Below are 27,735 nucleotides of genomic sequence, written 5' to 3' on the forward strand. Positions count from 1 at the left end.
TCTCTTTGTCCTGGCTCACTTTGCAAATGTGGTTTGACTCATACTACATGAAAAATTATGAACGCAGTCAGTGTGATAAGGCTTTGAGTTGTTCCATTGTTCTTCACATATGCGAAATACATCATATAAAAATATTATATACAAAAACGATTTTATAAATGTGAGCCATGTAGTAAATGCTCTTACCATGATGGATTTCTTCAAAAGTGTAAAATAACCCATAATAAGGGGGAACACCATGAACATAAAAAAGTGATAAAACCTTAAGATCTGATTTATCTTTACCATTAGACCAAATTATGAAATTTATAAAACTATTAAAACGTTTGAATATGTGAAGCTTTAACATGGCCCAATTATCGTTACAGGCATGAAAGAATTCATATTGGAGAGAAACCCTATGAACATAACCCATGTGGTAAAGCCTTTGCAAGTGACAATCATCTCCAAGTACATAAAAGAACAAATACTGGAGAGAAACCTTATGAATGTAATCAATGTGGTAAAGCCTTTTCACAACAGAGTAGTCTCCAGTATCATAAAAGAACACATGCTGGACAGAAACCTTATGAATGTAATCAGTGTGGTAAAGCCTTGTCATGTCAAAGAAGTCTCCAATATCATAAAAGAACACATACTGGAGAGAAAACTTGTGAATGTAATCAGTGTGGTAAAGCTTTTGTAAGACCCAGTCAACTCCAAAAACATAAAAGAACCCATACTGGAGAGAAACCCTATGAATGTAATCAGTGTGGTAAAGCATTTGCACATCACAATAATCTCCAATATCATAAAAGAACACATACTGGGGAGAAACCGTATCAATGCAATCAATGTGGTAAAGCCTTTGCAGTTCAGTATAGTCTCCAATATCATAAAAGAAGACATACTGGAGAGAAACCTTATGAATGTAATGAATGTGGTGAAACCTTTGCATTTCAGTATAGTCTTCAGTACCATAAAAGTACACATACTGGAGAGAAACCTTATGAATGTAATCAGTGTGGTAAAGCCTTTCCACATCACAATAATCTCCAAAACCATAAAAGAATACATACTGGAGAGAAACCTTATGAATGTAATCAGTGTGGTAAAGCTTTTGCAAGAACCGGTCAACTCCAAACCCATAAAAGAACACATACTGGAGAGAAACCTCATGAGTGTGATCAATGTGGTAAAGCCTTTGCACTTCAGTATAATCTCCAAAAACATAAAAGAATACATACTGGAGAGAAACCTTATCAATGTAATCAATGTGATAAAGCATTTTCACAACACAGTAGTCTTCAATATCATAAAAGAACACATACTGGAGAGAAGCCCTATGAGTGTGATCAATGTGGTAAAGCCTTTGCATGGCAATATAGTCTCCATATACATAAAAGAATACATACTGGAGAGAAACCTTATGAGTGTAATCAGTGTGGTAAAGCTTTTGCACATCACACTAGTCTCCAATATCATAAAAGAACACATACTGGAGAGAAACCTTATCAGTGTGATCAGTGTGGTAAAGCATTTGCTCATCAAAATAATCTCCATTATCATAAAAGAACACATACTGTAGAAAATCGTTATGAATGCAATCAATGTGGTAAAGCTTTTGCAAGTCACACTCATCTCCAAGTACATGAAAGAACACATATTAGAAAAAAACGTTAGAATGCAATCAATGTTCTAAAGACGTTGGATATAAGACTAATATCCAAAGACATAAAGGAATATATACTGGACAGAAACCTTATGAATATAATCAATGTGGTAAAGGATTTGCAACTCACAGTCATCTACAGCGACATAAAAGAACACAGAGGAGAGAAAGCTGGTTATTGTTTACATATTGACATAAGGAGTCAAGTATGTATCAAATTGAAAATGGATGGATTGTGATTGCTACTCTTGGTTTTCAATATAAGATCTAAAATGGAAAGCATAGGTCCAGGCATGGTGGTACATGCCTTTGAACCCTAGGAGATGAGCATCAAGTAGATCTTGAGTTCAAATCCATCCTGATACAGAACAAGTTTCAAGTGAAGAAAACCTTAGTTCTACGCCTGTGGATACAGAGCCTTGCAGATCTCTGAGTTCCAGGACAGCCAAGCTGAGGCAGTAAAGGAGTTGGAGAACAGAAAACTGGTGATAATGTAATTGAAGAGGCCATGTCCCAGGCCCAGAAAGCAGCAGAACTCAGCAGCTTTGTTCATGTGGCTCTGACTTTAGAGGTAAGAATAGAATGAACTACTGGGAAAATGGAGGCTTGTTAGCTGTCGTTGAGAAATTAAAAGTGATGATGAAGAGACCAGCATCATTGAGATGAAAGCTTCTAGGAAATGATTTCTGAGAGGACAAAGAAACTGTGTTCCAGAGATAGCCAGGATTTTACCTTGCGTAGCAGCTGAACGTGGTCACATGTAAGAATCACCCAGGTGGTAGTGGTTTTGAAGGCATGAAGGTGTTATAAGGAGCAGCTAAGGCTTGGACCCATGAAGGGAGCATAAGTGAGGCTTTCAGTGAAGTCTATTTGCAGTAGAAGAACCCAGCATATTGAAGATGCCAATCCCATGGGATGAGCAGAAAGAACAGCCACAGTAGAGTGGAGTCAACCAGAGCTTAGAGTAATAGAGGGCAGAGATGGAGAAGTGACCTTATCTCTTTGGAGGATAGCAGAAGATCATGTGTGGATCCAAGACATTGGAACAAGAAACTGTAACACTTGAGGTTACCTTGGAGACCCCAAGATCTTTGAGATGCCAGAGCTGTGGGGTACCTGCACAGGAAAACTAGCCAAAGAGAAAGAATTGTGCTGCAGTGAACAAAGCAGAAAGGAGTTGGAGATCTGAAAAATGCTTTAACATCAGACATGGAGATGCAGTTTGGAGATTTCCAACATGGCTTTTGGTTTTGTTTTGGTCCACTATTTCCTCGGGATGACATTTAGGAATGGTGAAGTCTATGTTGTGAAGTTGGAAGTATATGATCTGCTTTTAGATTTTCTTTTTTAGGGGATTACAGTTACATGATTGGATGAATCTCAGAAGAGACTTTGACCTTTGGACTTTTAACATTTTTGAGACTGGTATAGATGATGGGGACTTTTGCAGTTGGACCTCATATATTTTTCAGTATGCATGTTTAAGTATGGTCTTCATACATTCCTATACTCCAACATGGTTATGGGGGCCAGTGAGTGGAATGTGGGAGTTTGAATATGCTTGTCACAGGGAGTGACTCTATTCAGAGGTGTGACCTTGTTGGAGGAAGTGGATATCTCTGGGGGTGGACCTTGACAATTTCTTCCTGGCTGCCTTTGGATCAAAATGCAGAACTCTTAGCTCCTTCCTCTGCATCATGTCTGCCTGCATGCTGCTGTGCTTCCTGCTATGATGAAAATGGATTAAACCTCTGAAACTGTAAGCCAGCCCCAATTAAAGGTTTGCTTTTATGAGAGTTGCCTTGTTCATGATGTCTATTCCTAGCAATGGAAACACTAAGACAGAAACCTTGGGAGTGTATTTAATATGGTGAAGCCTTTGCACAATTCTGTAGGCTTCATCATCATGAAAGAATCTGTACTGGAGCCAGACAGTGGTGGTGCATGCCTTTAATCCCAGCATTTGGGAGGAAGATGCAGGCTGACTTCTGAGTTCTCGGCCAGCCTGGTCTACAAAGCGAGTTCCAGGACAGCCTGGGCTATAGAGAGAAACCCTGTCTTGAAAAAACAAAATCAAAAGTATATGTACTGGAGAGAAACCTTTTGAGAGAAATCTTTTGAATGTACTTACTGTGGTTAAGCTTCTTACTATGGTTAAGAAGGAATCACTTTGACAGATATAGTTCGCATTCTGTGTCTTTCAAATGTGAGCATCACACAGGAGTTCATGACAAGCTCATTCTTGGACCCTGTCTGCATGGGTTAAATCAGAAGTTTTGCTCTCAGTATATGACTCCTAGAAAAATAATTAAAAGTGACCCCTAAACTCTATATTTCTGACTCTCCAGTTACTACTAATCTATCTTTTAAGCAGAGGCCCCATGTCCTTGAGCTCTCTTTGGGAACAGAGGTGATCAGAAAGGTAGTCAAGGGCTCTGAAGTCCCTCAGGCACACTCGAGGTTTCAGGCAACACCAGCCCCACTGAAGCACACACACAAAACCCTGTTGAGGATTAATCTAATGTCTGCTCTCTGACACAGCGTTTGCAACACAGCATGTAGAACTTGCCACATACACCCACAAACCCCATACACATCTAGGAAACTTCTACAGCTCAGAAACTCCTGTTGCACCTGAAATTGGATTTCCCAGAATCATGCGAGGTTCAATGGTGGTAGTGGAAAAGTGAAAATATTCTAATCAAGTATTGCTAAACGATGATCCCCATCACTGCCTTTATACCACTTTCAAATACTTCATAACATTTTGTTATCTGTTGACTCTCCTCTATGTTTACTGAATAGAGTATAGAATTAGGCTTAGATTAATGCCAGTTTGTCATTAATGTTTGTCTGAAGACAGACTTTAATCCCATATGTATTTCCTTCAAGTCTCATACTCATACTCTAAGTGCCTAAATGCCTCACTCATTCCTTCAGAACTTGCAAACATTTTGTAGGTTTTTTTTTTTTCATGTTGGAAAGTTCCTTCGTAATCTACATATAACGCCTACTTTGTTAAAGCTATTTCAATGTTTACACCACTCTACATTTTATATTTGCTAATACCATAAGATACAATAGGATTAACAAATCCACAATCTACTGTGAGAACATTTATTCAGGGGTAGGGAAAGAGCAATGTTTATCTCCTCTTTCTCAGTTCTCAGTGGCACCACATCTCAAAATTACTATATTCAACCAAAGATGCCAATGAAATTACTGATTTTACTTATAGAATATTGACAAGGTTTTTCTTAGGAGACCTGGATATCCTAGAATCAGTCACAATAAAAATGCTTTACTCATTATGTATGGAGACAATTTCACATTACATAAATAGTTATACGTCTTCCCCCTTTAAAAACACTGGCCAGCCATGTCCTCTTTTTTTTTTTTTTGTAATAAAGAATTAGTATCATTTTAAAAGTCCTGCTGTGATCACTTTATTTAGTGTATCTGAAGTATGAAGATAGTTGCATTCTAATTTAGAAGATAGGAAAGAAGCTCCATGCTAGATCTTTAAATTATTATACTGTTTTTTTTAATAACACTTTAGTGGGTATGAATATCTTTTAAATTATTAAACTGTTTAGGTCTGTATAGTTATACATAAATATATATATTTATTTATATAATATTTAAAGGCACATACTCATTATCACTATATGAGTAAGGACTGTTCACTATGAATAACATTTTCTGCTCTACGAGTAGTAAACTCTTTAAAAGTAATTCAGAGTGGCGCACGCCTTTAATCCCAGCACTTGGGAGGCACAGGCAGGCGGATTTCAGAGTTTGAGGCTAGCCTGGTCTACAGAGTGAGTTCCAGTACAGCCAGAGAAGCCCTGTTTCAAAAAACCAAAAAAAAAAAAAAAAAAAAAAAAATGTAATTCAGAGTCTAATATATGTCTATGAGGGTAGCAGGTTTCTCTGAACTTAGGATTGTGCACATTCCACTTGTATAGATCACTAGTGGAAAAGGGGATGTGTGTCTTGTACTGTCTTCCCTGCCCATTTTGGGTGGTGGGCTTGGGAGGGACAGTTGCCCACAAAGGCAGTGCAATTGTGGTAGAATCTATCTGTCTTGTTGTGTGAGCTCCTGTGTGAAGAGGGCTAGAATGATGTAAACCTCTTCCCCAGTTAGCCTGGCCCAGCATCTGTCATTTGCAAGAGATGGGTGTGGACGAGGATAGAATGATAAGGGGCAAGAAGGAATTTTCCTGCAGAGCCCATAGGAATAGGACAGCTGGCTTAAGATTCTTTGACAACTCCATCAATTTGAACTGTGAGGTTATTAGGATAGGTGGTAGGAAAGGCTTTAGCTAGTAGGGGGCTCTTCACCACACACTGCCAGAACATGATGTTTGGAACCTGGTCAGGGTGCCCAGGATTTACATACACAATTCTTTGATCCAAGTAGATAGTAGGAAGGTGGAAAGTGTGTCCTTCCGGCCAACCCACTTTAAAAGCAGGCCATTCTTTCCAGCAAAAAACTGGCCAGTCTCCCCAACAGTACTGTCAAGTCCAAATTCCCTGCCAGGTGTTTGAAGTCCTTGAAGTGTGACTGGACTAGGTCCAGTGGGGTGCAGCTGGTGGTCTGCTCCATGAGAGTTCTCAAGAAAATATAAAGAAGTACAACACAAAGACAGAAACATGAAAACAATCCTACAGGGGGTCTAGAAAAGAAAGCAAAAGGAAGCTGATGGCAGCCTATCCCCAAAAATGGGCTCTGCCCATCAAAAAAGAAACTAAAAGGAAGCCAATGTCAACCTAGCCCCCAAAATGGGCTCTGCCATACAAGAGGGTCCTGCCAGTCTTCACTAAAGCCTGTGTTGGACTGGTGTTCTCTGACTCCAACAGAAAGGAGTCCAGAGATGAGAAGGCAGCCTACCCCTGGAGCAGACTCTGCCAGCTGGGAAGAACCTGATAGCTTCCATCAGAACCTGTGTCAGAATGGAGCTCTCTGCAACTGCATCTGAAGGGAGCTGGAGAGCATCCTCTCAGCCCCAAGGCCAGGAGGAAGTTACCAGCTTGCCTGCCCTACGTCCATTGGCCTTCAGGTTGTGAAGATAAAAGAAATCACCCCACACAGAACAAGACAAAAGGTTAGTCAGAACTTGACAAAGTCAAGATACACACAGCTAACTCAGACACACCCTGACTCCAGCCCATTGCTAGGAGAGTCAATTGCTCTCAACAACAACAACAACCCTCTCTACTATCAAGTCAAAGGTGACCCCTTCGTTTCCCTGCCAATGCACTAAATGTAATGGTCTGGAAAATCGCTGAAGGAAGGCCCCAGACTTAGAAGATAAAAACAAAGAATGTTTATTCTGAAAAACACAATAGCAATCAAGGACTTAATCATTCTCTAGAATGACGACCCCACATGAACCAGGAGACTCTCTAGGAAGATTAGGTAATCTAAAATTGCATTGGTGGGCTCTAGGGGGTCAGCGCCCTTCATTCCTACATCATGAACTTTGAACCATGTGATGAAATAGGGCTACAGATAGCCCATTCTGAGATAGGACATTTCTCCGTTTTTGTGGTTATCCCCCGGCTGTTCTTTGGGAGAGAGTTTTATGATCTTGTGCTGGACTTTATGGTCTGCTTCTAGAGCTGGTGTCTGAAGACCTAGTTTCTGAGACGTATGGTCTGTTCTTGAAGTTGGTATCTTACAGCCTGGTCCTCAAAATGGAAACAATTGGGCTTTTATTACCCTTCCAAAACAACACCCAAGATCTGGACAACCTGCTGTGGCTGCTTATAACACAGACTGTTGCTTTTGTGTCTGAAAATGCACGACCTGAGAGAAAGGTATGGATAATATTTGGTGTCCTCTAATACATATGTCTAGACCCTGAACAATAACCGACCATAAAGCCTCTTTAAACATTTAAAATGATTTTGGGGATTAAAATTAAATCATTTCAACTTTCTAATTTTTTCTAGTGCTAAGTCTCAAACACTAGGACAAAGGGCTGAGGCGCCTATTTAACAATTCAAAACAAACCTGGCTCTCAGGTTCTCCCTGACATTCCTCAGCTCCTACCCATTACAAGGTATTCCTGACTGGCCTATCCTCCCTCTAAGCCCAGAGGTTGGTCTGTCCTTCTCCCAGCTGCCCTTCCTATGTGACCCAACCATTTTAGTTACCTTGTCTTTTTCATTTTATTATTTGATATCTTGACTCATAAGTTGTTTCTTTGCTATCAAACCAGATTGGAGTATATTGAAATTCTGGATTATTGGGAAACTGCTCTGCCCACAATTGCCCTAGGTCAGGGAAGTCACCTTGGGGAGGAGGTTGGTGAGGGGGAATTGAAAGAGAAAGGGCATGTACACAGATAGAGAAGAAAGAAAAGACACAGGATAAAATGTCTGGGCAAGAAAGTTCAGGATTAAGGGACAGGCTATGCTAGGTAAAGACTGAGGGATGCTGGGAGAACCTGGAAGCCAGGTCTGGGTCAGTATGTAAAATATACTGGAACACTAGGCTCTTCCCTCTCACTTCTTCTTTCTCCTTATATGGCTCAGGGTCATATCTACTCAGAACTTTCCCAGATGTCCCTGTGTCTGGCTATGCTCTGCCTTTTATCTATAATAAAATGTCTACTCCACCAGACATAGGAGCAGCCATGCCCTTTCCTTTCCTTTTCATTTGTTATTCACTCACCTGCCAGCACTGCTTCTTGTTTCAAATTCATGTCAACCTTTTGCTTTAATTGTTGATACTGTTTGATTTGACACAAAAGTGCCTATAAGACTTCCTGTTAGCATTCTGTCTAAGCTCCACCCCACAGTTACCTGGCAACAGCCAGGTAGGCCTGACCCACTATAAAAGGGGCTGCTTGCCCCTTCCTCTCTCTCTTGTTTTCTTGCTCTCTTGCTTCCCTCTTGCCCTCTACTCCATTCTGACCCTGGTCACTATAGGCTCATGTTCATCCTATGATGAAAATACATTCAGTCTAACTTCATTGAACCTAATAGTTTGTACAAGCTCCTAAAATGTTCAAGTGTCTAAAGTCTCTTCTGACATTCAAGGCAATATCTTGAAAGCCACATCTTGTAAAATCAGAGAGCAAGTTATATCTTTCCAACATACAATGGCACAAAATACCCCTTCCCATTCCAAGAGAATGCAATGTGTACATAGGGAGAGAAGATTGGACCAAGACAAGAAATACAGCAGGCCAAACACCAAATCCTAAAGCTTTGTCTCAAACACATTGGACTTTAGTTTCTAAAGGCTTAGATGGCCCTACTCCTGTAACTTCTCATACATCTCTCAGTTTGGGTGCTTTCTCTCCCTGTATGCATCTCTCCATGGCAGATTTCTCAATGTCATAGGTTTCTCAACACCTTGTAGTCACAAAATGCAACTCAAGCTTCATCCTCTCAACTTCAATGCAATGAACTCTCACAGAGTCTTCACAGGGGCTCTGACTCTGCCAAAAGATGGCTGGAATAGTACTAAACTGAAACCATAGAGGAAGAATCCATGACCTTGAATTTTTCATCTTTCAGTTTCCAGAACCAACACAATATGGATGATCCTGTCAAGTCTGGCTTCTAAGTTGATAGACCTTGCCTGTCTTGGAACACAGTTGCAGCAGGTTTCATTTCAAGTTCCTTCCTGGGACTAAGAAACACTTTGCCTACACCTTCCATTAGTTTAAGAAATAGTAGGAGGAAGTGTTGCACTTAGGGTACCTTCTTAGCATATACCCACAAGGGCATGTGCTCCACTAAGTTCATAGCCATTTTATTTATAACAGCTAGAACTGGAAACCATTCAGATGTCCCTCACTGAAATATAGATACAGAAAATGTTTGTCATTTACAAAATGGAATACTCTTCAGCTACTAAAGAGAAGAACATCATGAATTTTGCAGGCAAACGGATACAACTAGACACTATCATCCTGAGTGAAGTAACCCAGACATAGGAGGACAATCATGTGTGTACTCACAAAGGAATAATAACCATAAATACAGGAATATCCACACTACACTCCATAGACCCAAAAAAGCTAAACAAGAAGGAAGGCCCTAATGAGCATGGTTAAATCTTACTCAGAAGGGGGAATGAAAAAGTCATAGGAGGCAAATTGAAGAGAGGGAACTAGATGGGAGAGGGGATAAGTAAAAGAAAGTAGGAGCGGTCAAGAACAGGTGTGGTGAGAGACAAGGGAGGGCCAGAGGGCCAGGAAAATGAATTAAAATCTTCAGCTAGTATGGGTTAGAGTGTATGGTCATTTTTATGGTGTGACAGAGATCATGCATGGGAGGGCACCAATGAGTCTTTGTGGGTGATCTTAGCTGAAATGCAATGAAAGAAAGATGAAATTTCAAGACCTGTAGGTCATATAAAGTTCTCAAAAATTGCTGGTTGTTTGTGAGCCTAGAGGGTGCCTGGGGCTGAGAAAAAAGAAAAACAAACCTGGGTATGCTCTGTAGTTAAAATATTCCTGGGAACATCTTGACCATAAGATAAAGAGGAATGTGAAGACATAACAGGGCTACCTAAACTGAGTCAACAATTCACAGAATTCTGACACCCTGCATGTACATGTAATTTTTCTGCTGATGTTTAAATAAGCCAATAGTGTGTTGTTATGCTGAATTCCACACCCCTAAGCCTCTTACCCCATAAAAACCCCTAGCTTTAGAGCCTCGTGGGCGACATCTGCTATCTCCCGTGTGGGATGCATCTCAGTCCAGAGCTCCATAATTAAACAAACTCTAATTACATCAAGATGGTCCTTCGTGATTTTTTGGTTGCACACCAAATTGGGAGTTGAGTGGGGGTTTCCCCACTAGGTTCTATCAGCATAGCAGTGAGATATGGACCCTGAAGGGGCCATATCATACAGTAGGCAGGACCTCCAGTGGAGAGTTAAGGACACCAACCAAACCAAAAGCCTTTCCACCCAAAATTTGTCCTGTCTATAAGAAATGCAGGCACAGAGATGGAGCAGAGACTGAGGGAATGGCCAAACTATACCCTGCCCAACTTGAGACCATCCCATGGGCAAGCACCAATCCTGACATTACTGTGGATACTTTGTTATACTTGCAGACAGTAGCTTAGCATAACTGTCCTCTGAGAGTCTCCATCCAGCACCTGACTGGAACAGATGCAGAGACCCATAGCCTAATATTGGACAGGGCTCAGGAAGTCTTTTAGAAACTTGGGGAAAGGATTGAGAGCCTCAGAATCAACAGGAAGTCTGTAAAAAGACCATCAGAGTCAACTAATCTGGGCTGTAGGAGAGTCTCAGAGACTAAGCCCCCAACCAAAGAGCATACACAGAATGGACTGAGGCCCCCACCATATATGTAGTACATGTGCAACTCAGTCTTCTCTCCCAACAACTGGGTTGGGGGATGTTGCCTGTCTGTGCAAACTGTTCCCCTAACTTGACTGCCTTGTCTGACCTCAGTAGGAGGGGATGTGATAAACCCTGAGGAAACTTTTAAATTTTGTCCTACTCAATATCTCAGGGCATAAGGAGAATAGGAAAGATTTTTGTCCAAAATATCACACAAAGGACCTCTAGGTAAAATTTTCACAGAGTCTAATTTCCACTGAAATAGTGTGACCTCAGCTTCCTCTGGCTGCATTTACTGTCAACACTCCAGTCTTCCAGATCCTATGAGAACAACCATTAAGCTCCATGTACTTTTGCCATTTTATATTCTGATATTTTTCATATTCCTTCACAAGGGAACATAGATTCTGTCAAGCTGCAAAATCATCTTTTGATACCATTGTTGTTGTTGTTGCTGTTCTACCTTGCTATCTGCTGCTGTGATTGAATCCTCTGAGCAAAAGCATCTCAGGTAATAAATGGTTCTGTCCAATCACAGACCATCATTTGGGCAGCTTAGAATAGAACCTGAAGCTACAAACTGAAGGCAAAAAACACGTAGAAACATTGTCTCATGGCTTGCTTTCTTGCTTGGTCACTGTCGCCTGCTCAGCTAGCTCTCCCATCCAGCCAAGTCTCACTTGCTTAGGAACATTGCTACCCTCAGTGCAAGAGCCTTCCCACATCAACCATGAACACTCACACTCATAGACATAGAAACCAGTCCTCTGATAAGGGCACAGCCTCAATTGAGGCTCCTTCAGATGACTGTAGCTCTGAAGTGTTGAGAACTGAAGACAATTATGATACAGAGGTAATATTGAATGAGGAAGTTGTAAAAACCCAAACCAACACCCTAACCATATAAATTACTGGAGATCCTACCACCGCACGAGGGAGTTGGAGTTGTGGCTGTGCCAGGACAATAAGTTCCAGGACAATAAGTGTGCCAGGACAGTAAGTGGGCGTGGCTCAGAGCAGGGAAAGATACACTGGACTGGGAATTCAGAGGTTGTGCTGCCCTGCAGTGAGCTGTCTTTAACCCTGGGTTCCCAGGCCAGTGCTAACAAAGAGGTGGCTAAAACAGCCAGAAGTTGAACAGCAGAGCAGGTTGCCCCTCAGACCTGTAAATAAGACTGCTGTTCCAAGGAAGATATGCTAACTTTGTTGGAATGGATGAAGAACAACCTTCCATTTATGCACAGCTCCAATTTCAAAACAACAGAGTCACAAGGTTGATCAGGAGGGTCAACCACACTGTTTAAAAAAAAAAAAAGTATAAAAACAGCCTGATTTGGGTCTGGATGCTGTCTCAAAGAACTCTCTGTCATGGGTAATATAGTGGGTTTAGGTCTTGTTGTTAAGAAGGATTTAACCCAAGATTGGGGGAGAGGGGTGGCTAGTAACTAACTTGATTGGGATGGAACAGTCTTATTTCCTGTCAGTCACAGAATACTAAAGTGCCACACACATAATAGATGGCCACAGGGGAGCGGGATACCCAGCAGATTCCTCCACTCTTACAGAGGAGAAAATGAAGACAGGATGACAGCTGTGAGCCTTGTAGCAGGGTGCAAGTCTGCTCTACCCTTCCCAGAAATTAAGACCAGGGGCACACTGTTCCCTATACCAGGCTCTGGAATGTCTTTCAAGCACCTGGGCTACGACTCTCCAGTTCATCCACTGTAGCAGACAGGGTTCCACCTTTGCTTTAGTCATCTCCCTCCACGAATACTCAAGAAAAACCGGAAAAGAAAGGCACACAAACACAAATCTACAGATAAGGCACTGACACAAAGTACAACACTGACACATATCCTTAACAGGCAGCATTGCCAACCTTCAGTTGGGAGTCCTGGGAGCATTGGGGTTCCAGTCAACACACCAAGATGTTATGCCCAAGTCACAGAATCTTCAAAGACAACCAAGGAACCTATTTCAATGCAAACACACAAAGTTCTTTATTATGAATACAGTAACAAGGACTCTCACCACTCAACTTCACATTTAGTCCAAATCAAGGAATCGTGTCTAGGGTCCTGTGTATTTATTGTAGTGACTGCAAGATTGGGGAATTTCCAGGCAAGTCAGCTACTTAATATTTTAAAAACTGTATGTCTGGCATATCTGCAGGAACCAAACAAGGGGTCTAAACCATCTGACAACCGTGATGGGTGAGCTAATTTTTTTAGTGTAGGATGTCTTAGTTAACTATATGTATCTTGACCCTGCTGTTATACTAGACTGGCTGTTGGTAAGTGTGGGTTGTCATAGGATGTTTGCTCAAGTAAACTTTGTGCACTCTCAGAAATGGTGTTGGTTGAGCTTTATAAACTCATCCTTGTGTCTGAGCCTATTATTATTGAGAGATACTCCTGTTCAACCACAGGTCATGCCTGCAAATAGACTAGGTACTCTGTCCAAAGACCTTCCCCACTACCTGTTACTGTAGATCCTAATATCAGTTGCATTCTCTTGAACATACCCACGAAACAGTTCAGTAAAAGAGGCAACACTCAGCCAAATCTCTCTGCAAATCCAGACATCAAACAGTAGCCCAGGAACAAAACTCCCGCTCAAACAAGACACCCCCAGAAACAAGTACCTACATCAATAATTACCCCAAATCTAGAGGCCTAGACACTAGCATAGGAACATAATTACAGGTAGAAAAGTCACCAACAGAGCCAAGTGATCAATCACAGCAGGTTCTGAGAAGATAAAACATGCAGCAGATCTGATGCAAAAGAAGCATCAGACATCTGGAAACGGAAATTTGGAAACAGGAATATCTGGAAGGTGCATAGTGAATATACACAGAATAACTTTTGGGTATGAACTGACAGGCAATTTTTTAAGGCTCAAAGATTTTCTCTCTTGTTTCTCAATCTGTAATCTTTCTCTCTCTCCTTGGCTCACAGTTTGAGGCTGAACACACTCTGTATTCTCCTCCTTTTCACCTGTGAACGTTTTTTGAACTCTCACATTCATACACACCTCTGTGTGTTGCCTTTTCATCCACACACACACACACACACACACACACACATATCTCACACACACCACATGTATTCTCCTTTCACTCACCCACACACTCTCCATACACACCTCACATTTTCTCTTCATTCACTCTTCACACTTTCATCTCACTCGCTCTCCACATTCACCTCACATTTTCTCTCGACTTTTTCTTGTTCCAGTCTTTTATTGATACTCCAAAAACTGGTAGAAAAAAAGACATTATATACTCATTGTCAAATCAATTTTAAAAGAATAACCACATTCCACAGAGAATAAAAAATTACAATTGTTTCCCAAAGTTTCAAGCTTTCCCTATTCCCAGGCCTGTAGCCAAAATAACAATAATAATAAACTTATCATTATTTAAACTTTAACTTTTGACTTATTATACGTCAGAGCTCAGAGGCCAGCTTCTTTGATTTTTTTTTTTTTTTTGTGAAGCTCCTAGGATAAAAGAAAAGGGCAAAGCTGCCAGGTAGTGGCCAGAAAGAATCAAGTTAACCCTTAACTCAGTACTCCTGCTTCTGCTCATTGTACACAATGACTCTCTTAAGAGTTCCAGTGTTTGGACTTAGTTTTACCAGTACAAGGTTTTTCATACTCTATACTTGCTTCTCCAGGAACCACTCTTTTTTTTCCCCCTTGGCAATTTTTTTTTAAATTGGGAATTTATTTCATTTACATTTCCAATGCTATCCCAAAAGTGCCCCACACGCTCCCCGACCCACCCACTCCCACTTCTGGCCCTGTCATTCCTCTGTACTGAGGCATATAAAGTTTGCATGACCAATGGGCCTCTCTTTCCACTGATGGCTGTCTAGGCCATTTTCTGATTCATATGCAGCTAGATACATGAGCTCCAGGGCGGTGCTGGTTAGTTCATATTGTTGTTCCACCTATAAGATTGCAGATCCCTTCGGTACTTTCTCTAGCTCCTCCATTGGGGGTCCAACACCGTCAATAAGACAAAAAGGCCACCAACAGATCGGGAAAGGATCTTTACCTATCCTAAATCAGATAGGGGACTAATATCCAATATATATAAAGAACTCAAGATGGTGGACTCCAGAAAACGTAATAACCCCATTAATAAATGGGGCTCAGAGCTAAACAAAGAATTCTCACCTGAGGAATACCGAATGGCTGAGAAGCACCTGAAAAAATGTTCAACATCCTTAATCATCAGGGAAATGCAAATCAAAACAACCCTGAGATTCCACCTCACACCAGTCAGAATGGCTAAGATCAAAAATTCAGGTGACAGCAGATGCTGGTGAGAATGTGGAGAAAGAGGAACACTCCTCCATTGTTGGTGGGATTGCAAGCTTGTACAACCACTCTGGAAATCAGTCTGGCAGTTCCTCAGAAAATTGGACATAGTACTACCGGAGGATCCCGCAATACCTCTCCTGGGCATATATCCAGAAGGACTGGTAAGAAGGACACATGCTCCACTATGTTCATAGCAGCCTTACTTATAATAACCAGAAGCTGGAAAGAACCCAGATGTCCCTCAACAGAGGAATGGATACATAAAATGTGGTACATTTACACAATGGAGTACTACTCAGCTATTAAAAAGAATGCATTTATGAAATCCCTAGGCAAATGGAATGACCTGGAGGGCATCATCCTGAGTGAGGTAACACAATCACAAAGGAACTCACACAACATGTATTCACTGATAAGTGGATATTAGCCCTATATCTTAGGATACCCAAGATATAGGAACCACTCTTAAATGCTGTATAAAACTTATTTCATAACTTTAATAGTTTTTTTTTCCTTTCTTGGGTTCCCAATGTTGGCTTTAATTCATTTTCTAATAATTTCTTGTAGCGTTCTTTACACATCAAGTATTAATCTGGAACTATCATTGTGCAGTTATTACATTGTTTTCAAGATGAGAACACATATGTACCTGGGCCATTAAGACTGTGCTGTGCTGTGCTGTGCTGTGCTGTGCCCTGTGTCTTAATTTTTAACTTTTTAAAAAATCATTATATCAAAGTATAACTCAGGAAGCTAACCACCAAAAACCACCAAACAACCCAATCAAAAAATGGGGTATAGAACTAAATTAAGAAATCACAACAGAGGAATCTCAAATGGCTGAGAAACACCTAAAGAAATGGCCTTGGTAATCAGAGAAATTCAAATCAAAACAATTGTGAGATTCCACCTTACACCAATCAGAATGGCTGAGATCAAAAACTCAGGTGGCAACACATGTTAGCTGTGCCCCATTGTTTTTCTTTTTTGGTTTTTCTAGACAGGGTTTCTCTGTGTAGCCCTGGCTGTTCTGGAACTCACTTTGTAGACCAGGATGGCCTCGAACTCAGAAATCCACCCGCTTCGCATCCCAAGTTCTGTGTACCCCATTTTTAATAGGGTTATTTGATTCTCTGTAGTCCAACTTCTTGAGTTATTTCTATATATTGGATATTAGCCCTCTGTCACATATAGGATTGGTAAAGATTTTTTCCCAATCTGTTGGTTGCCATTTTGGTTTATTGACAGTGTCCTTTGCCATGCAGAAGCTTTGCAATTTTTTTTAAAATTTAATTTATTATATGTAAGTACACTGTAGCTGTCTTCAGACACACCAGAAGAGGGAGTAAGATCTTGTTACGGATGGTTGTGAGCCACAATGTGGTTGCTGGGATTTGAACTAAGGAACTTTGGAAGAGCAGTCAGGTGCTCTAACCTGCTGAGCCATCTCACCAGCCCAGAAGCTTTGCAATTTTATGAGGTTCCATTTATCTATTGTTGATCTTAGAGCATAAGCCATTGGTGTTCTGTTCAGGACATTTCTCCCTGTGCCCATGAGATTGAGGCTCTTCTCCACTTTCTCTTCTTTTAGTTTCAATGTATCTGGTTTTATGTGGAGGTCTTCGATCCACTTGGACTTGAGCTTCATACAAGGAGATAAGAATGGATCAATTTGCAGTCTTCTACACGCTGACATCCAGTTGAACCAGCACCATTTGTTCAAAATGTTGTCTTTTGTCCACTGGATGTTTTCAGACCTTTTATCAAAGATCAAGTGACCATAGTTGTGAGAGTTTATTTCTGGGTCTTCAATTATATTCCATTGATCAAAGGGCTCTTTTTATGGAATTCATGTCCTCTGGTTTATATGGCCACTACAAATACCTGAACTTCCATCCTTCCCTTATTTGAAGAAATGGTTGTATGGCGTGTTCTTAACACTCCTATATTTGGTCTTTCTAGATCTTAACGTTTCTCACAAATCTTCCTGTTTTTCCATGAATCCAACGCTGATGATGCTATGGCAAGATGAATGATGACTGAACTGGCAATATACTCCCCTACAAGGGGATATCTGTACTTTTTGGTGTTTGTACAAAGGCTCATCCTACATTTTTATACTGATGAAACTGGCGATCTAGAAAGAGCAACAATCATGTTACCTCAGAGATAAATGCTTCTACGGGGCCAAAATATAACTAACTAAACAAAAAGATTCTGAAAATTAAACAGGAACTTGAAGTTGGTATTTATAGTAGGAGTGTGTTATGTGCATGGCATAACATAAATGGTAGTAAGAATGTTAGGACTATTATAATTTTTATTCAGGATGTAGTTAAGAAGATAATCAGGGCAGTATTACACTTATTATAGGAAGAGAATAGGAAAGAATTCAATTTAAAAACCAATGTCAATGTTTGTGTTGGGTGCTAGAAGACTGATTTTTTTGGCCTTGTAAGAACAGTAGTGTGCTGGAAACACTTGAGGAATTTTGAACCAATCAGTATAAGTTAATATTCAACCACTTTCTCTCCTCATTACAACATTGTGTGATATATGAAGAGTTAAATTTGGAGGAAATAATTTTATCATCATTGTTAATATGAGTTATGTTCAGTATAGTGAAACGTGCTTCCATTATGAATTGTATTATATTCCAGAGTCCTTCAAAAAAGGATATAACTTGAATCAGCTGTTTGCTACCTTAGAACCTGTAATGAAGAATTCGTACCAGGGACTTTTGAAGTCCAAGTAGAGGACATAGGATACCTGAATAATTTTACAAATCTGTTAAGCTTGATGAAAGAATATCCTGCATCACTTTTAAATCAGGGAGCATTTGTGATTAGTGTACTGAAGGACACAATCTATTAGTGAGAAGTACTATTTGATAATGAGATAGTATTCTATATTTGGTATATAGCTTTTAGACTTGGCCTCAGTATTTAAGAAGATTGCTTAGTTTTCCTCAGCTGTATATAAGCCCTGCCGTGCTGAAGTAACCCACATTCTTGTATTTTATACGGGATATTGTGATACATCCATTTATGACAAAGGAAATCTGGAGTGAGAATTCATTATCTAAATAACATTTCATATGGTCAAACATAATTTTTGAGTACTGCTGTCCCTTTAATTGCTAAATAGACACACTGCATTTTAAAAGGGGATCATATTTCATATTTAGCAAATCAATTTCAGTTTATGTTCCATTAGGCCTATTGAAAATACATGCCTAAGTTATCACTTGGGCTTCTAAATAATCTTTGTTTCTTGAAGATTTTCTTTGTACTATTTTCCCTCTTAGTGAACATTTCTCAATACCCTTGCTTGGGCTGAGTGTGACTTCCCTTGGAAGCTCTGAGGGAATCATCCCTATATTTTGACTCTCCTCAATGTAGACTGGACACAGGATAGAATTAAACTTAGATTACAGGCAGTTTGTTATAAATGTTCATCTGAAGACAGAGACGTTTATTCCATATGTATTTACCATAAGTGTCATACTCTAAGTGCCTTAAATGCCTCACTTATTCCTTCAGAACTTCCAAAGGCTTTGTAGGATTTTTTTTATTCTAATTTTTGGAAATTTCCATCCTAATCTATATATGAATCCTTCTTTATTAAAACTCTTTCTTTCTTTCGATCATTCTAACATTTTTTATTTGATAATATCATAAGATACAATAAGTTTAACAAATAAATTCACAAGATACTATGAGAACATTTATTCAGGGATGGGGAACAAGCTATGTTTATCCCCTCTTTTAAGTTCTCAATGGCACCACATCTCAATATTATCATAGTTCAACGAAAGATGTCGTGATTTCACTGGGTTTACATACACAAAATTGACAAGGTGTTTCTTATGAGACTGTGGATATTCTAAAGTCAGTCATATTAAAAATGCCTTCCTTGGGCTGGAGCAATGGCTCAGTGCTTAAGAACATGTACTGCTCTTCCAGAGGACCTGAGTTCAATTCCCAGTGAGCACATGGTGGCTTGCAACCATCTGTAATGGAATCCAACGCCCTCTTCTGGTGTGTCTGAAGACAGCTACAGTGTATATTCATGGAAATAAAAAAAAAAATAAATCTTAAAAAAAAAATGCCTTATTAGCACTTAGTAACTTATCCTTGTCTGCTGGGATCTGTGAGTATCACAGTCTTTGTTTCCTTTGTTCGTATGCCACTTTTGGAGGCATGTGGCTGGGAAAACTTTTCGGTTCTTTTGAGGAGCCATTAAATCTGTAAGGTAGAAGTTACTAGAATCAGAACAAAACAAAACATTAAGATGCAAAATGGATACCTTGTAAGTCTGATATTTTTTCTTTGTGTAATAGGGATACTATTGACTCGGTGGGACCATCAAGAATAATGGTGGCTACTATTTGATCTTGTGCCATGTGGTTATATTACCTAACGACCTGGGAAAATTAAATGGCCTATGTTTTATGATATCATTATCAAAAAAAGACACCAAGTTCCATGATTGCTTACATTTTATGAGGATTCCCTAGGTGAAATTTAGAACAACCGAAGAGGTAGTGGGTTTCTGTTGTATGTGAACTGGGCCCCTGAGTAAAGTAAACCTATTGCCCATCAGGGAATTCTGGGTTCTTGCATAGCCCCCTTAAGACTTTTTTTAGGGCAGGAAGGAAGATGCTGATACTATGAAAAAGAGATAAGATGGGAAGAGATGGGAAGATGGGAAGGCAGAGATGAGAGAAGAGACAGGAGCTGATTTCACATAGCACAGCAAAATCTTTGTGCTAACCCTGAGCCTAACCCTAAACTTGTAACCCTAACCACTCTAACCCTAATCTAAACAATCCTTATCGTAATCCTAACCCTCTAATCCCCTAACTCTAACCCTGCATCCTGTAAGGGAGCTTTCTTAATTATTCCTTTTGAAGTGAGAAATCCTCGCTATATCTTGGTCTTTTGAGAGTTTAAGATCCACCTTAATCCAGGCTACAGGTTCTTTCAGAAACCTACATACATAAAAAACTTTACACAGGGAAGTTCTTTCAAAGTGTTTACTTCTTTCCCTATATATTTTTAGGATGGTGTTTTGTTTTGTTTTTAAACTGGCATTAGTAAGTACGTATTTCTTCAGAATTCTCGTAAGTACTCAAGATCCTCTGAGATATCAAGCAATGTGAACTCAACAAGTCCTTGATTTTTCTTGTTTCCCTTGGCAATGAACGTGCTCAGCCATTATTGGGCTAGGAGGACCACTTTCTGTGAGACATTCTATTAATCCCCTTTCTATATACATAGAGAAATTCGTCCTATGACATGAGGTAAATTTATCTGTACTAATACAACTGTGGTTTGTCTCCACCTTGACAGTGAGGAAGATGTGCTGGCTAACAACAGTGCTCTACACTGTTTGTCATCTCTTTCCTGGTTTTCTCCCAAGGTTGTTTCATACCTTTTTGGTGAAAAGGACCTGCAGTTTCCCTGAACCCAGCATCAAGCCACAAAACTCTTGTATCCTAAAATCCTCTTTAATGTTAATATCCTGGGCATTCTTCCACTGGTGAGCCAGATTGATACCTCCACTCTCAGTTCAGTAAAAGGCTATCCACCTTGATTTCAGGAAGAAGGGGAAGTGCTGTGAGGAAAGCTCAAGCAAGCCAGGAAGTAGGTCATGGTGAGTGCAGGACCACTGCCACAAAAGGAAGGAGCGGGCAGCTGAACAGCCTGAGCTGAAATGCTGTGTCTTCTCCCAAGGCTTGGAGGATAGGCACAAATGCTACTGGAGTGCAAGTTAGACCAGAGATCTGAAAAAGGTCTGACCCAGGACTGGAAGTTCTATTTAACCTTGAGGAGGGGGTAAGACTCACTGGCCAATCAAGGCCCCCAGGCGGACCTGCCAGTCAGACAATGAGGAGGGTTCTTCCGGGTGGCTTGCTGCACGTTTGTTTTGAAGTGCAGGCGTGAATAGTCCTTTCTGTCCTGCTTTGAGTACTGCTGTTGGGTGCTGTGGGGGACCTTAAGCAAGCTCCGAAGTTGAGACCTGGTGAGTGCGAGTTCACCGCCCACAAAGGGGAGGAGCAGGCGGATGAACAGCCTGAGCTGCAATGGTGGATCCTCCTCCAGGGCTGCATGGAACGACAGATAAATGAGACTCTAGGAGGACAGGCACAAATGCTACCCGAACGCAAACCACTCCCGACATCTGTAAAAGGACTGGCCCCGGACAGGAAGCGCACTTTAAACTAGAGGCGCGGTAAGACTCCCGGGCCAATCAAGGTTCCGGGCGGAACTGCCAGTCAGACAATGAGGCGGGGTCTTCCGGATGCCTTGCTGGAAGTTTGTTTTCACTCTGCTGGATTGAATGGTTTTCTGCGTTCTGCTTTGAGCGCTACTGTTGGGCGCTGTGAGGCGCTGTAAGCTCCGTTTTTGAAACATGGTAAGCGCATGGTTACTGTCTATAATGGGTAGGGGCAGGTGGCTGAGCAGTGGGAGCTGAGGTGGTGAGTCCTCTCTGGGGCTGGATGGGAAGTCTCAGCCAGATGTAACCAGACGTGGCCAAAGGCGCGGTCCTTTGTGATGCTCCTCACTTGCTAAAACAGGCGGTGAACTCTGACGAACATTAGTATCAGGGCTGAATCTGCTCAAAACATTAGGATTAGGGGCTTGCTTGTAGAAATATCACGGGCAGGATGCCAAACTTGGAGTGCCCTAGTTTCTCTTGAATCTTCTATAAGTTTTGCCCCTAGCATTTACCTATTAGATGTAAGATCCATTTGTAGTTAATTTTGTGGAGCTGTTAAAAGGCATCTCATGTGTTGGGTAGCATTCCCATATTAAGCTGAGATGTCGAAGAGTAGAATTGATGCTGTAAAGGGTTTACCAAGCTTAGGAAATAGTGACAGTAAGTAGCATTTAGCTGATGGAGGACTGTGTCAAAAACACCCCACAGGTTAGTATGCTAAGCAGGCCGGTTAGCGACTAGCATGCTAGGATTCACATGTTTGCTCACCAGGTTTGTCTACACAGCTGGCTCCAAACTATAACAAAGGAGAGACAACTGTGATGTACAACCAGCCACTTGGCACATGCTCAAAGCAAAAAGCAGGTCTGTAACAAGCTGCTCAATCCATCATTACAGAGTCACAACCAACATTAAGGCCTGGTGTGCCTAGAGCTCCCATTTTCTAATTGAGAAAATCATAGTTCTGCCACTACACTGGTTGACATCCATTTGAGATGGAAAAACACCTATGTGCTTTCAGACAGGAGCTGAAAATCACTGTCCTCTGAGAGGCTCTACCAGCAACTGATGGAGCCAACCAATGGACTCCAGTCAGGGACCCCTATGGAAGAGTTAGGGGAAGGATTGAAGGAGCTGTAGGGTATACCAGCCCCTTAAGAAGACCAATAGTATCATGTAACCTAGACCCCTGTGAGGTCACAGAGACCAAGCCATCAACCAAAGAGAATACATGGGCTGGTCCATGGTCCCAGGAAATATGTAGCAGAGGTCTTCATTGTCTGTACCAAATAGGAGACTGTGCACCTAATCTTGTAGAGTTGATGCCCCGGGGAAGAAGAATGAGGAAGATGAGGAGTAGATGAGAGGAGTGGAGATGGGGTGATAGAGCATGGTCTCAAAGGCAAAGGGAAGGGGGAGGAGGGTAAAGAACCTTGGGAGGGGGAACCAGATCATGGGCAACAGTTAGAATGTAAATAACTAAACAGAGAGAGAGAGAGAGAGAGAGAGAGAGACTGAGACTCTTGTATGGAGGGCTAGCCTTATCAAGTAAATCTTTCCCTAAAGTTCTCATGTATAAAGAATGATATAACTCCTTCTCAAACCTGGGAACATACTTGGCAGAGCCAATAATGGACTGGGGCCTAGGCCTTGGGAGCTTTTTCTGTGCCTACAATGTATTGAGAATTAAATAGAGCTCCCTTTCTAACTCCAGGAAAGTCCTTGGGCGAGCTGTTCATGGCGTGCGGCCAAGGCCTTACTGACAATTTTTATCCTCAGAATCCAACTCTTTTTATTTTCTTTTTCTTTCTTTCTTTCTTTCTTTCTTTCTTTCTTTCTTTCTTTCTTTTTTTTTTTTTTTTTTTTCTGATTTTTTGAGACAAGGTTTCTCTGTGTTGCCCTGGCTGTCCTAGAACTCACTCTGTAGACCTGGCTGGCCTTGAACTCAGAAATCTGCCTGCCTCTGCCTCCTGAGTGCTGGGATTAAATCATGCGCCACCACTGTTCTTGAGATAAGGACTAACCTCCTTGTGCCGCCTCTTGGAGGAAGGTGAGGTGTTCTTAGAAGTCTCCCATTGATTTCCATCTTCCCTCTGTAAGTAGAATACAAGCTGCTATTTTTAAGAACTTTATTTAGCACAAGACATGGCTTTTGCAAGACCTCTCCACCACAACTTTTATTCATTCTTTTTTTCTTTTTTAAAGATTTATTTTATATATATATGTATAATATGTATATATATGTATAATATTTATATATATAATATGTATATGATTGCTCTCTTCAAACACACCAGAAGAGGGCATCAGATCCCATTAGAGATGGTTGTAAGCCACCACGTGGTTGCTGGGAATTGAATCCAGGACCTCTGGAAGAGCACTCAGCACTCTTAACTGCTAAGCCATCTCTCCAGCCCACTTTTATACATTCTACCTTCTACTTTTTGGCTTTTTCATCCTCTGGGCTCTTGGAATTTGGGTCCTGTCACTGAAGAATCACCCTTTGTATTAGGGCACTGGTGTAATTAAGAAATAGTTTCTGGGCCCATTGTTCGTGCAAACTTTATATGCCTTAGTATAGGGGAACGCCAGGGCCAAGAATTGGGAGTGGGTGGGTAGGGTAGTGGGGGGAGGGTATTGGGGACTTTTGGGATAGCATTGTAAATGTAAATGAGGAAAATACCCAATAAAAAAATTAAAAAAAAATGAAATAGTTTCTGGAATATCTTTGCTGTAAAAATCTCCCATCTACCTCATTGGCTAGACTTTCCTGTCCCTATTTAAACTGTCCAAAGTATAACATGAAGCCTGATCCTAAAAGAACATAGACAGAGCTGAATTTGTGCTATCATTATAGAGATTTTTTTTTTTTTAAAGAAATCTTTAATTGTGTGTAGAGTGATTTCTCCCTGGGAAGGCATGTGAAGTCTAAGACAACTGTATCTTCAGCCTTTAGAAAGATGTTTCCAAAAAAAGCTTTGTTGACTCAGGTCACCTTGCTGCCAGTCTGTAGGTCCCCAGAGAAATGACCTTGCTTGCCTCTTGATTGAACTTCCTAAATTCCTTAGTTAAAAGGCTGTACCCCAACAGAGTTTTAAAATTGCCCATTGGAGTCATGGAGTGAACTGTCCATTGCAGCAAGAGGAAAAGGGCGTGCATGTGGAGCACGGCTTCTGCCTTCAGACCAGAGCATGGGGAACAGGTTCCTGTGTACACCTCACAGTGAAATAGGATAGTCAGTAGCTACATCACAGATTAAAGTTTAAGGGAGTCAGCTTCAGGGGGCACCATTATGAAGAAAGACCTGATACAAGCAGGGTGAGTGAGTGTGTAATTTCCCAGCGTGTATTAATTCATGTATGTGAAGAAAAACAGACCAGATTGCAGGGGTGTACAATTTGGGTGTGTTAGCTTGAGCCAGTGAATATTGAATTATCGATTAGGAGACTGCCTTGTGGAGATATGTGGAATGCTCACTGATATAGTTAAGTCAACTCAGATATTTGAGACATAAAGGATTGGCTGTGCTGTGTTTGTCAGCAGTAACATTGCACATAGGGACAAGGTCACACACTGTCTTATTAATGCCATTCTCTCTACCAGGTATGTCTGCTCTTTTGTAAAGGTAGTATATGTATCTGTTTTCTTCAAATATATTTATTTATCTTTTTAAAAGGTCAGTTGTTGGTATTACTTTTTAAATTTAATTTTCTGTATGTATCACTGCTCTAATCTCTTGTTCATTTCTATTCTCCAAAGTTTCCTCATCATTAAGAATTTCATTCCTTTTGTTCAGAGGCTTTCATATTTGTTTCTATTTAGAGCAATGTCTTCTGTAGCTGAGACCTTCGTCGTTATATGTAGTTAAGACTTGCTTTGAAAACCTAATCCTGGCTCTGCTGCACCGTGCCTTCAAGACAGTCGTACACCTCCTTCAGGTTGGGCCCTATTGGTCTGTGTGAAGAAAAATGAGTGTCCTCTAACCTCTATGGCTTTTTTTGTGGGAATTACAGATAAAGAGGGACCGTGTAACATTTGAGTTCATCGACCAGCTTTGAAACTTGTGTAGTCACAGCACAGAAAGGCTATGGAGGGCAGAAAGCAGGAGATTTCCTGTTTTGACAGTAGTTGGCTTTAGCGATGAGTACTCACTCAGGTAATCAATTTTAGATGATCAGTAAAAGTCCAAACTGGCCATTTTGGGAAGTTCACAGACCAGGGCAATCAAGAATCTGCATGTGAAACTGAATTTATTTCTAGAAACCAAATTTCTGTTGTTACACTAGTTCAACCAACACAGAAGATCTGTACAAACAGGTGTCGCTGTGCATACCAGGATTGTTATATTTTTGTGCAAAAGTGTACAACCTGAAAGAAAATGTATGAATAGTACTTGGTGTGTTCTAATACATATGTCTAATCCATGAACAATATTGTACCATAAAGTCTGTTCAACATTTAAAATAATTTTTGAGATCATAATTAATCATGTGATCCTTCTTATTTTTTCCTACTGCTAAGTCTCAAACCCTGGGACAAATGACTGAGGTGCCTATCTAACAAATCAAAGCCGATGTGGCTGTCAATTCTTCCTGACATTCTAGTTCCTTCCTGTTACAAGGTGTGCCTGGTAGAACTGCCCACTAGGCCAGGGGTTGATCTGTCTCTCAACTGCCCTTCCTTTTGTAATTCAAGCATTTGGGTAACTGGTCTTTTTTTATTTATCATTTACTCCCCTGACTGACTGGTTATTTCTTCAAGACTAATAGGTTATTCCTCTGCCTTTGAAATAAGCCAGTTGAATCCAGATCAGATTAGATTAAATGTAGGTTTATAGGGGAAGTCTCTTTGGGAGAGTGGCTTGAAGGGGAAAGAAAGACATTAGGTTGTGTGCACAGAGAGGAAAGTGAAGGAAAAGGGCAAGAGGAGACCACAACGTCTGGATTATATAGGAAAGAGCCTCTGGGACAAGGCAGCCCAGCCTCTGGGCTGGAAAGTTCAGGGTAGGGGACAGGTTTTCCCAGCTAGGGACTGAGAAAACATGGAGGCCAGGTCTACTTTGAAATGTAAAATACACACCTCAGTGCCTTGTCTGGAACATTGACCTCTTAATCTGGTTCATCCCACTACCCTGTACCCTCTGCTATCTACTTACGAGCTTTGGTCATCCCCACTCTGAAATTTCCCAGATGTCCCTATGTCTTGCTATGTTCTCCCTTTTATCTATAATAAAATTTCTACTACACCATAACTAGGAGAAGCCATTTCTTTTCCTTTTCATTTCTTTTTTTTTTTTTTTCACTCACCTTCCACTGACCACTTCTTGCTTTCAAATTAATACCACGTTTTGCTTTAATTGTTGTTACTGTTAGATTTGACGGAAGTGTAGCTACAGGACTTCCCAACTATGAGGTAGAGATGGCTCCACTGGATATTGAGTATGGAGTGCAATGTGCATACAAAGGACCCTGTGTCTTAGAAGAATAACAGGAAGTGCTCTGTGTGACTGGAAAGTTCTACTAAATCAAATTTCCCAGAGTAGTGCTCAGTCTGTTCCTTGGGTGGAAGGGTAGAACTGGGAAAGCCTCAGCTGTCTGAGTCATTTGATTTCTGATCCTCTAATACAGGAGCTGCCTCTGTCTTGAGGCCCAGCTTGGTTGTCTATGTTAATGAGGGACTCTGGGCAGGCCTAGCAGTGAAGAGCAATAGGGATAAAAAGGAGTGGGAGGTAGCTTGTAGGTTCTTTCCAGGATTGTCCTGATGCAGGTGTAGAGAGCAGTGGGGGAGACCACAAGCAGGTCATGAAGTGTATGGGGGCCACTGTTCCAGACCAGGAGAAGCATGACTGAAGAGTCTTATCTGCTTGGACTGAGATAGCCTGTGGTTCAATTGGTCCATGTGGTGACTTGCACAGAGGCCCTTGGCCTCTTATGCTGCCTGAGTGTGGGTTCCCTGGAGGAGAGGGTGAAAGGGGGGATGGGATGAGATGTGACAGGAAGACACTGAAGCCCTGGCAGTGGGAAGCCCTGGTGCTTATGATATCACTTTTCAGTATGCACACACAAGCATTGCATTTAGTGTGCAGTAGGAAGACAGATTGGAAAACTGAAGCTCTGGTTTCTAGACATTTTTAATTCATTTGTCATCCAGTTTTATGTAACAATTTTTATAAATAGTTTTGGAAGT

General features: G+C 41.0%; 1 protein-coding gene across 1 annotated transcript in view; it reads left to right on the top strand.

Annotated features, from left to right (window-relative positions):
- LOC115029036 (uncharacterized) overlaps window positions 1-27,735 on the top strand; it is a 159,318-nt gene that overhangs the window by 15,199 nt on the left and 116,384 nt on the right. Inside the window, exons 5-6 of the mRNA XM_085830948.1 lie at window positions 369-1,510; window positions 19,868-19,887. Of these exons, the coding sequence (XP_085687074.1) occupies window positions 369-1,510; window positions 19,868-19,887 (1,162 nt within the window). The remainder of the gene's footprint in view (window positions 1-368; window positions 1,511-19,867; window positions 19,888-27,735) is intronic.

This window comes from Mus caroli, unplaced genomic scaffold (assembly GCF_978045245.1).
Source record: "Mus caroli unplaced genomic scaffold, Mus_caroli_1 scaffold_15, whole genome shotgun sequence".
NCBI lineage: Eukaryota > Metazoa > Chordata > Mammalia > Rodentia > Muridae > Mus > Mus caroli.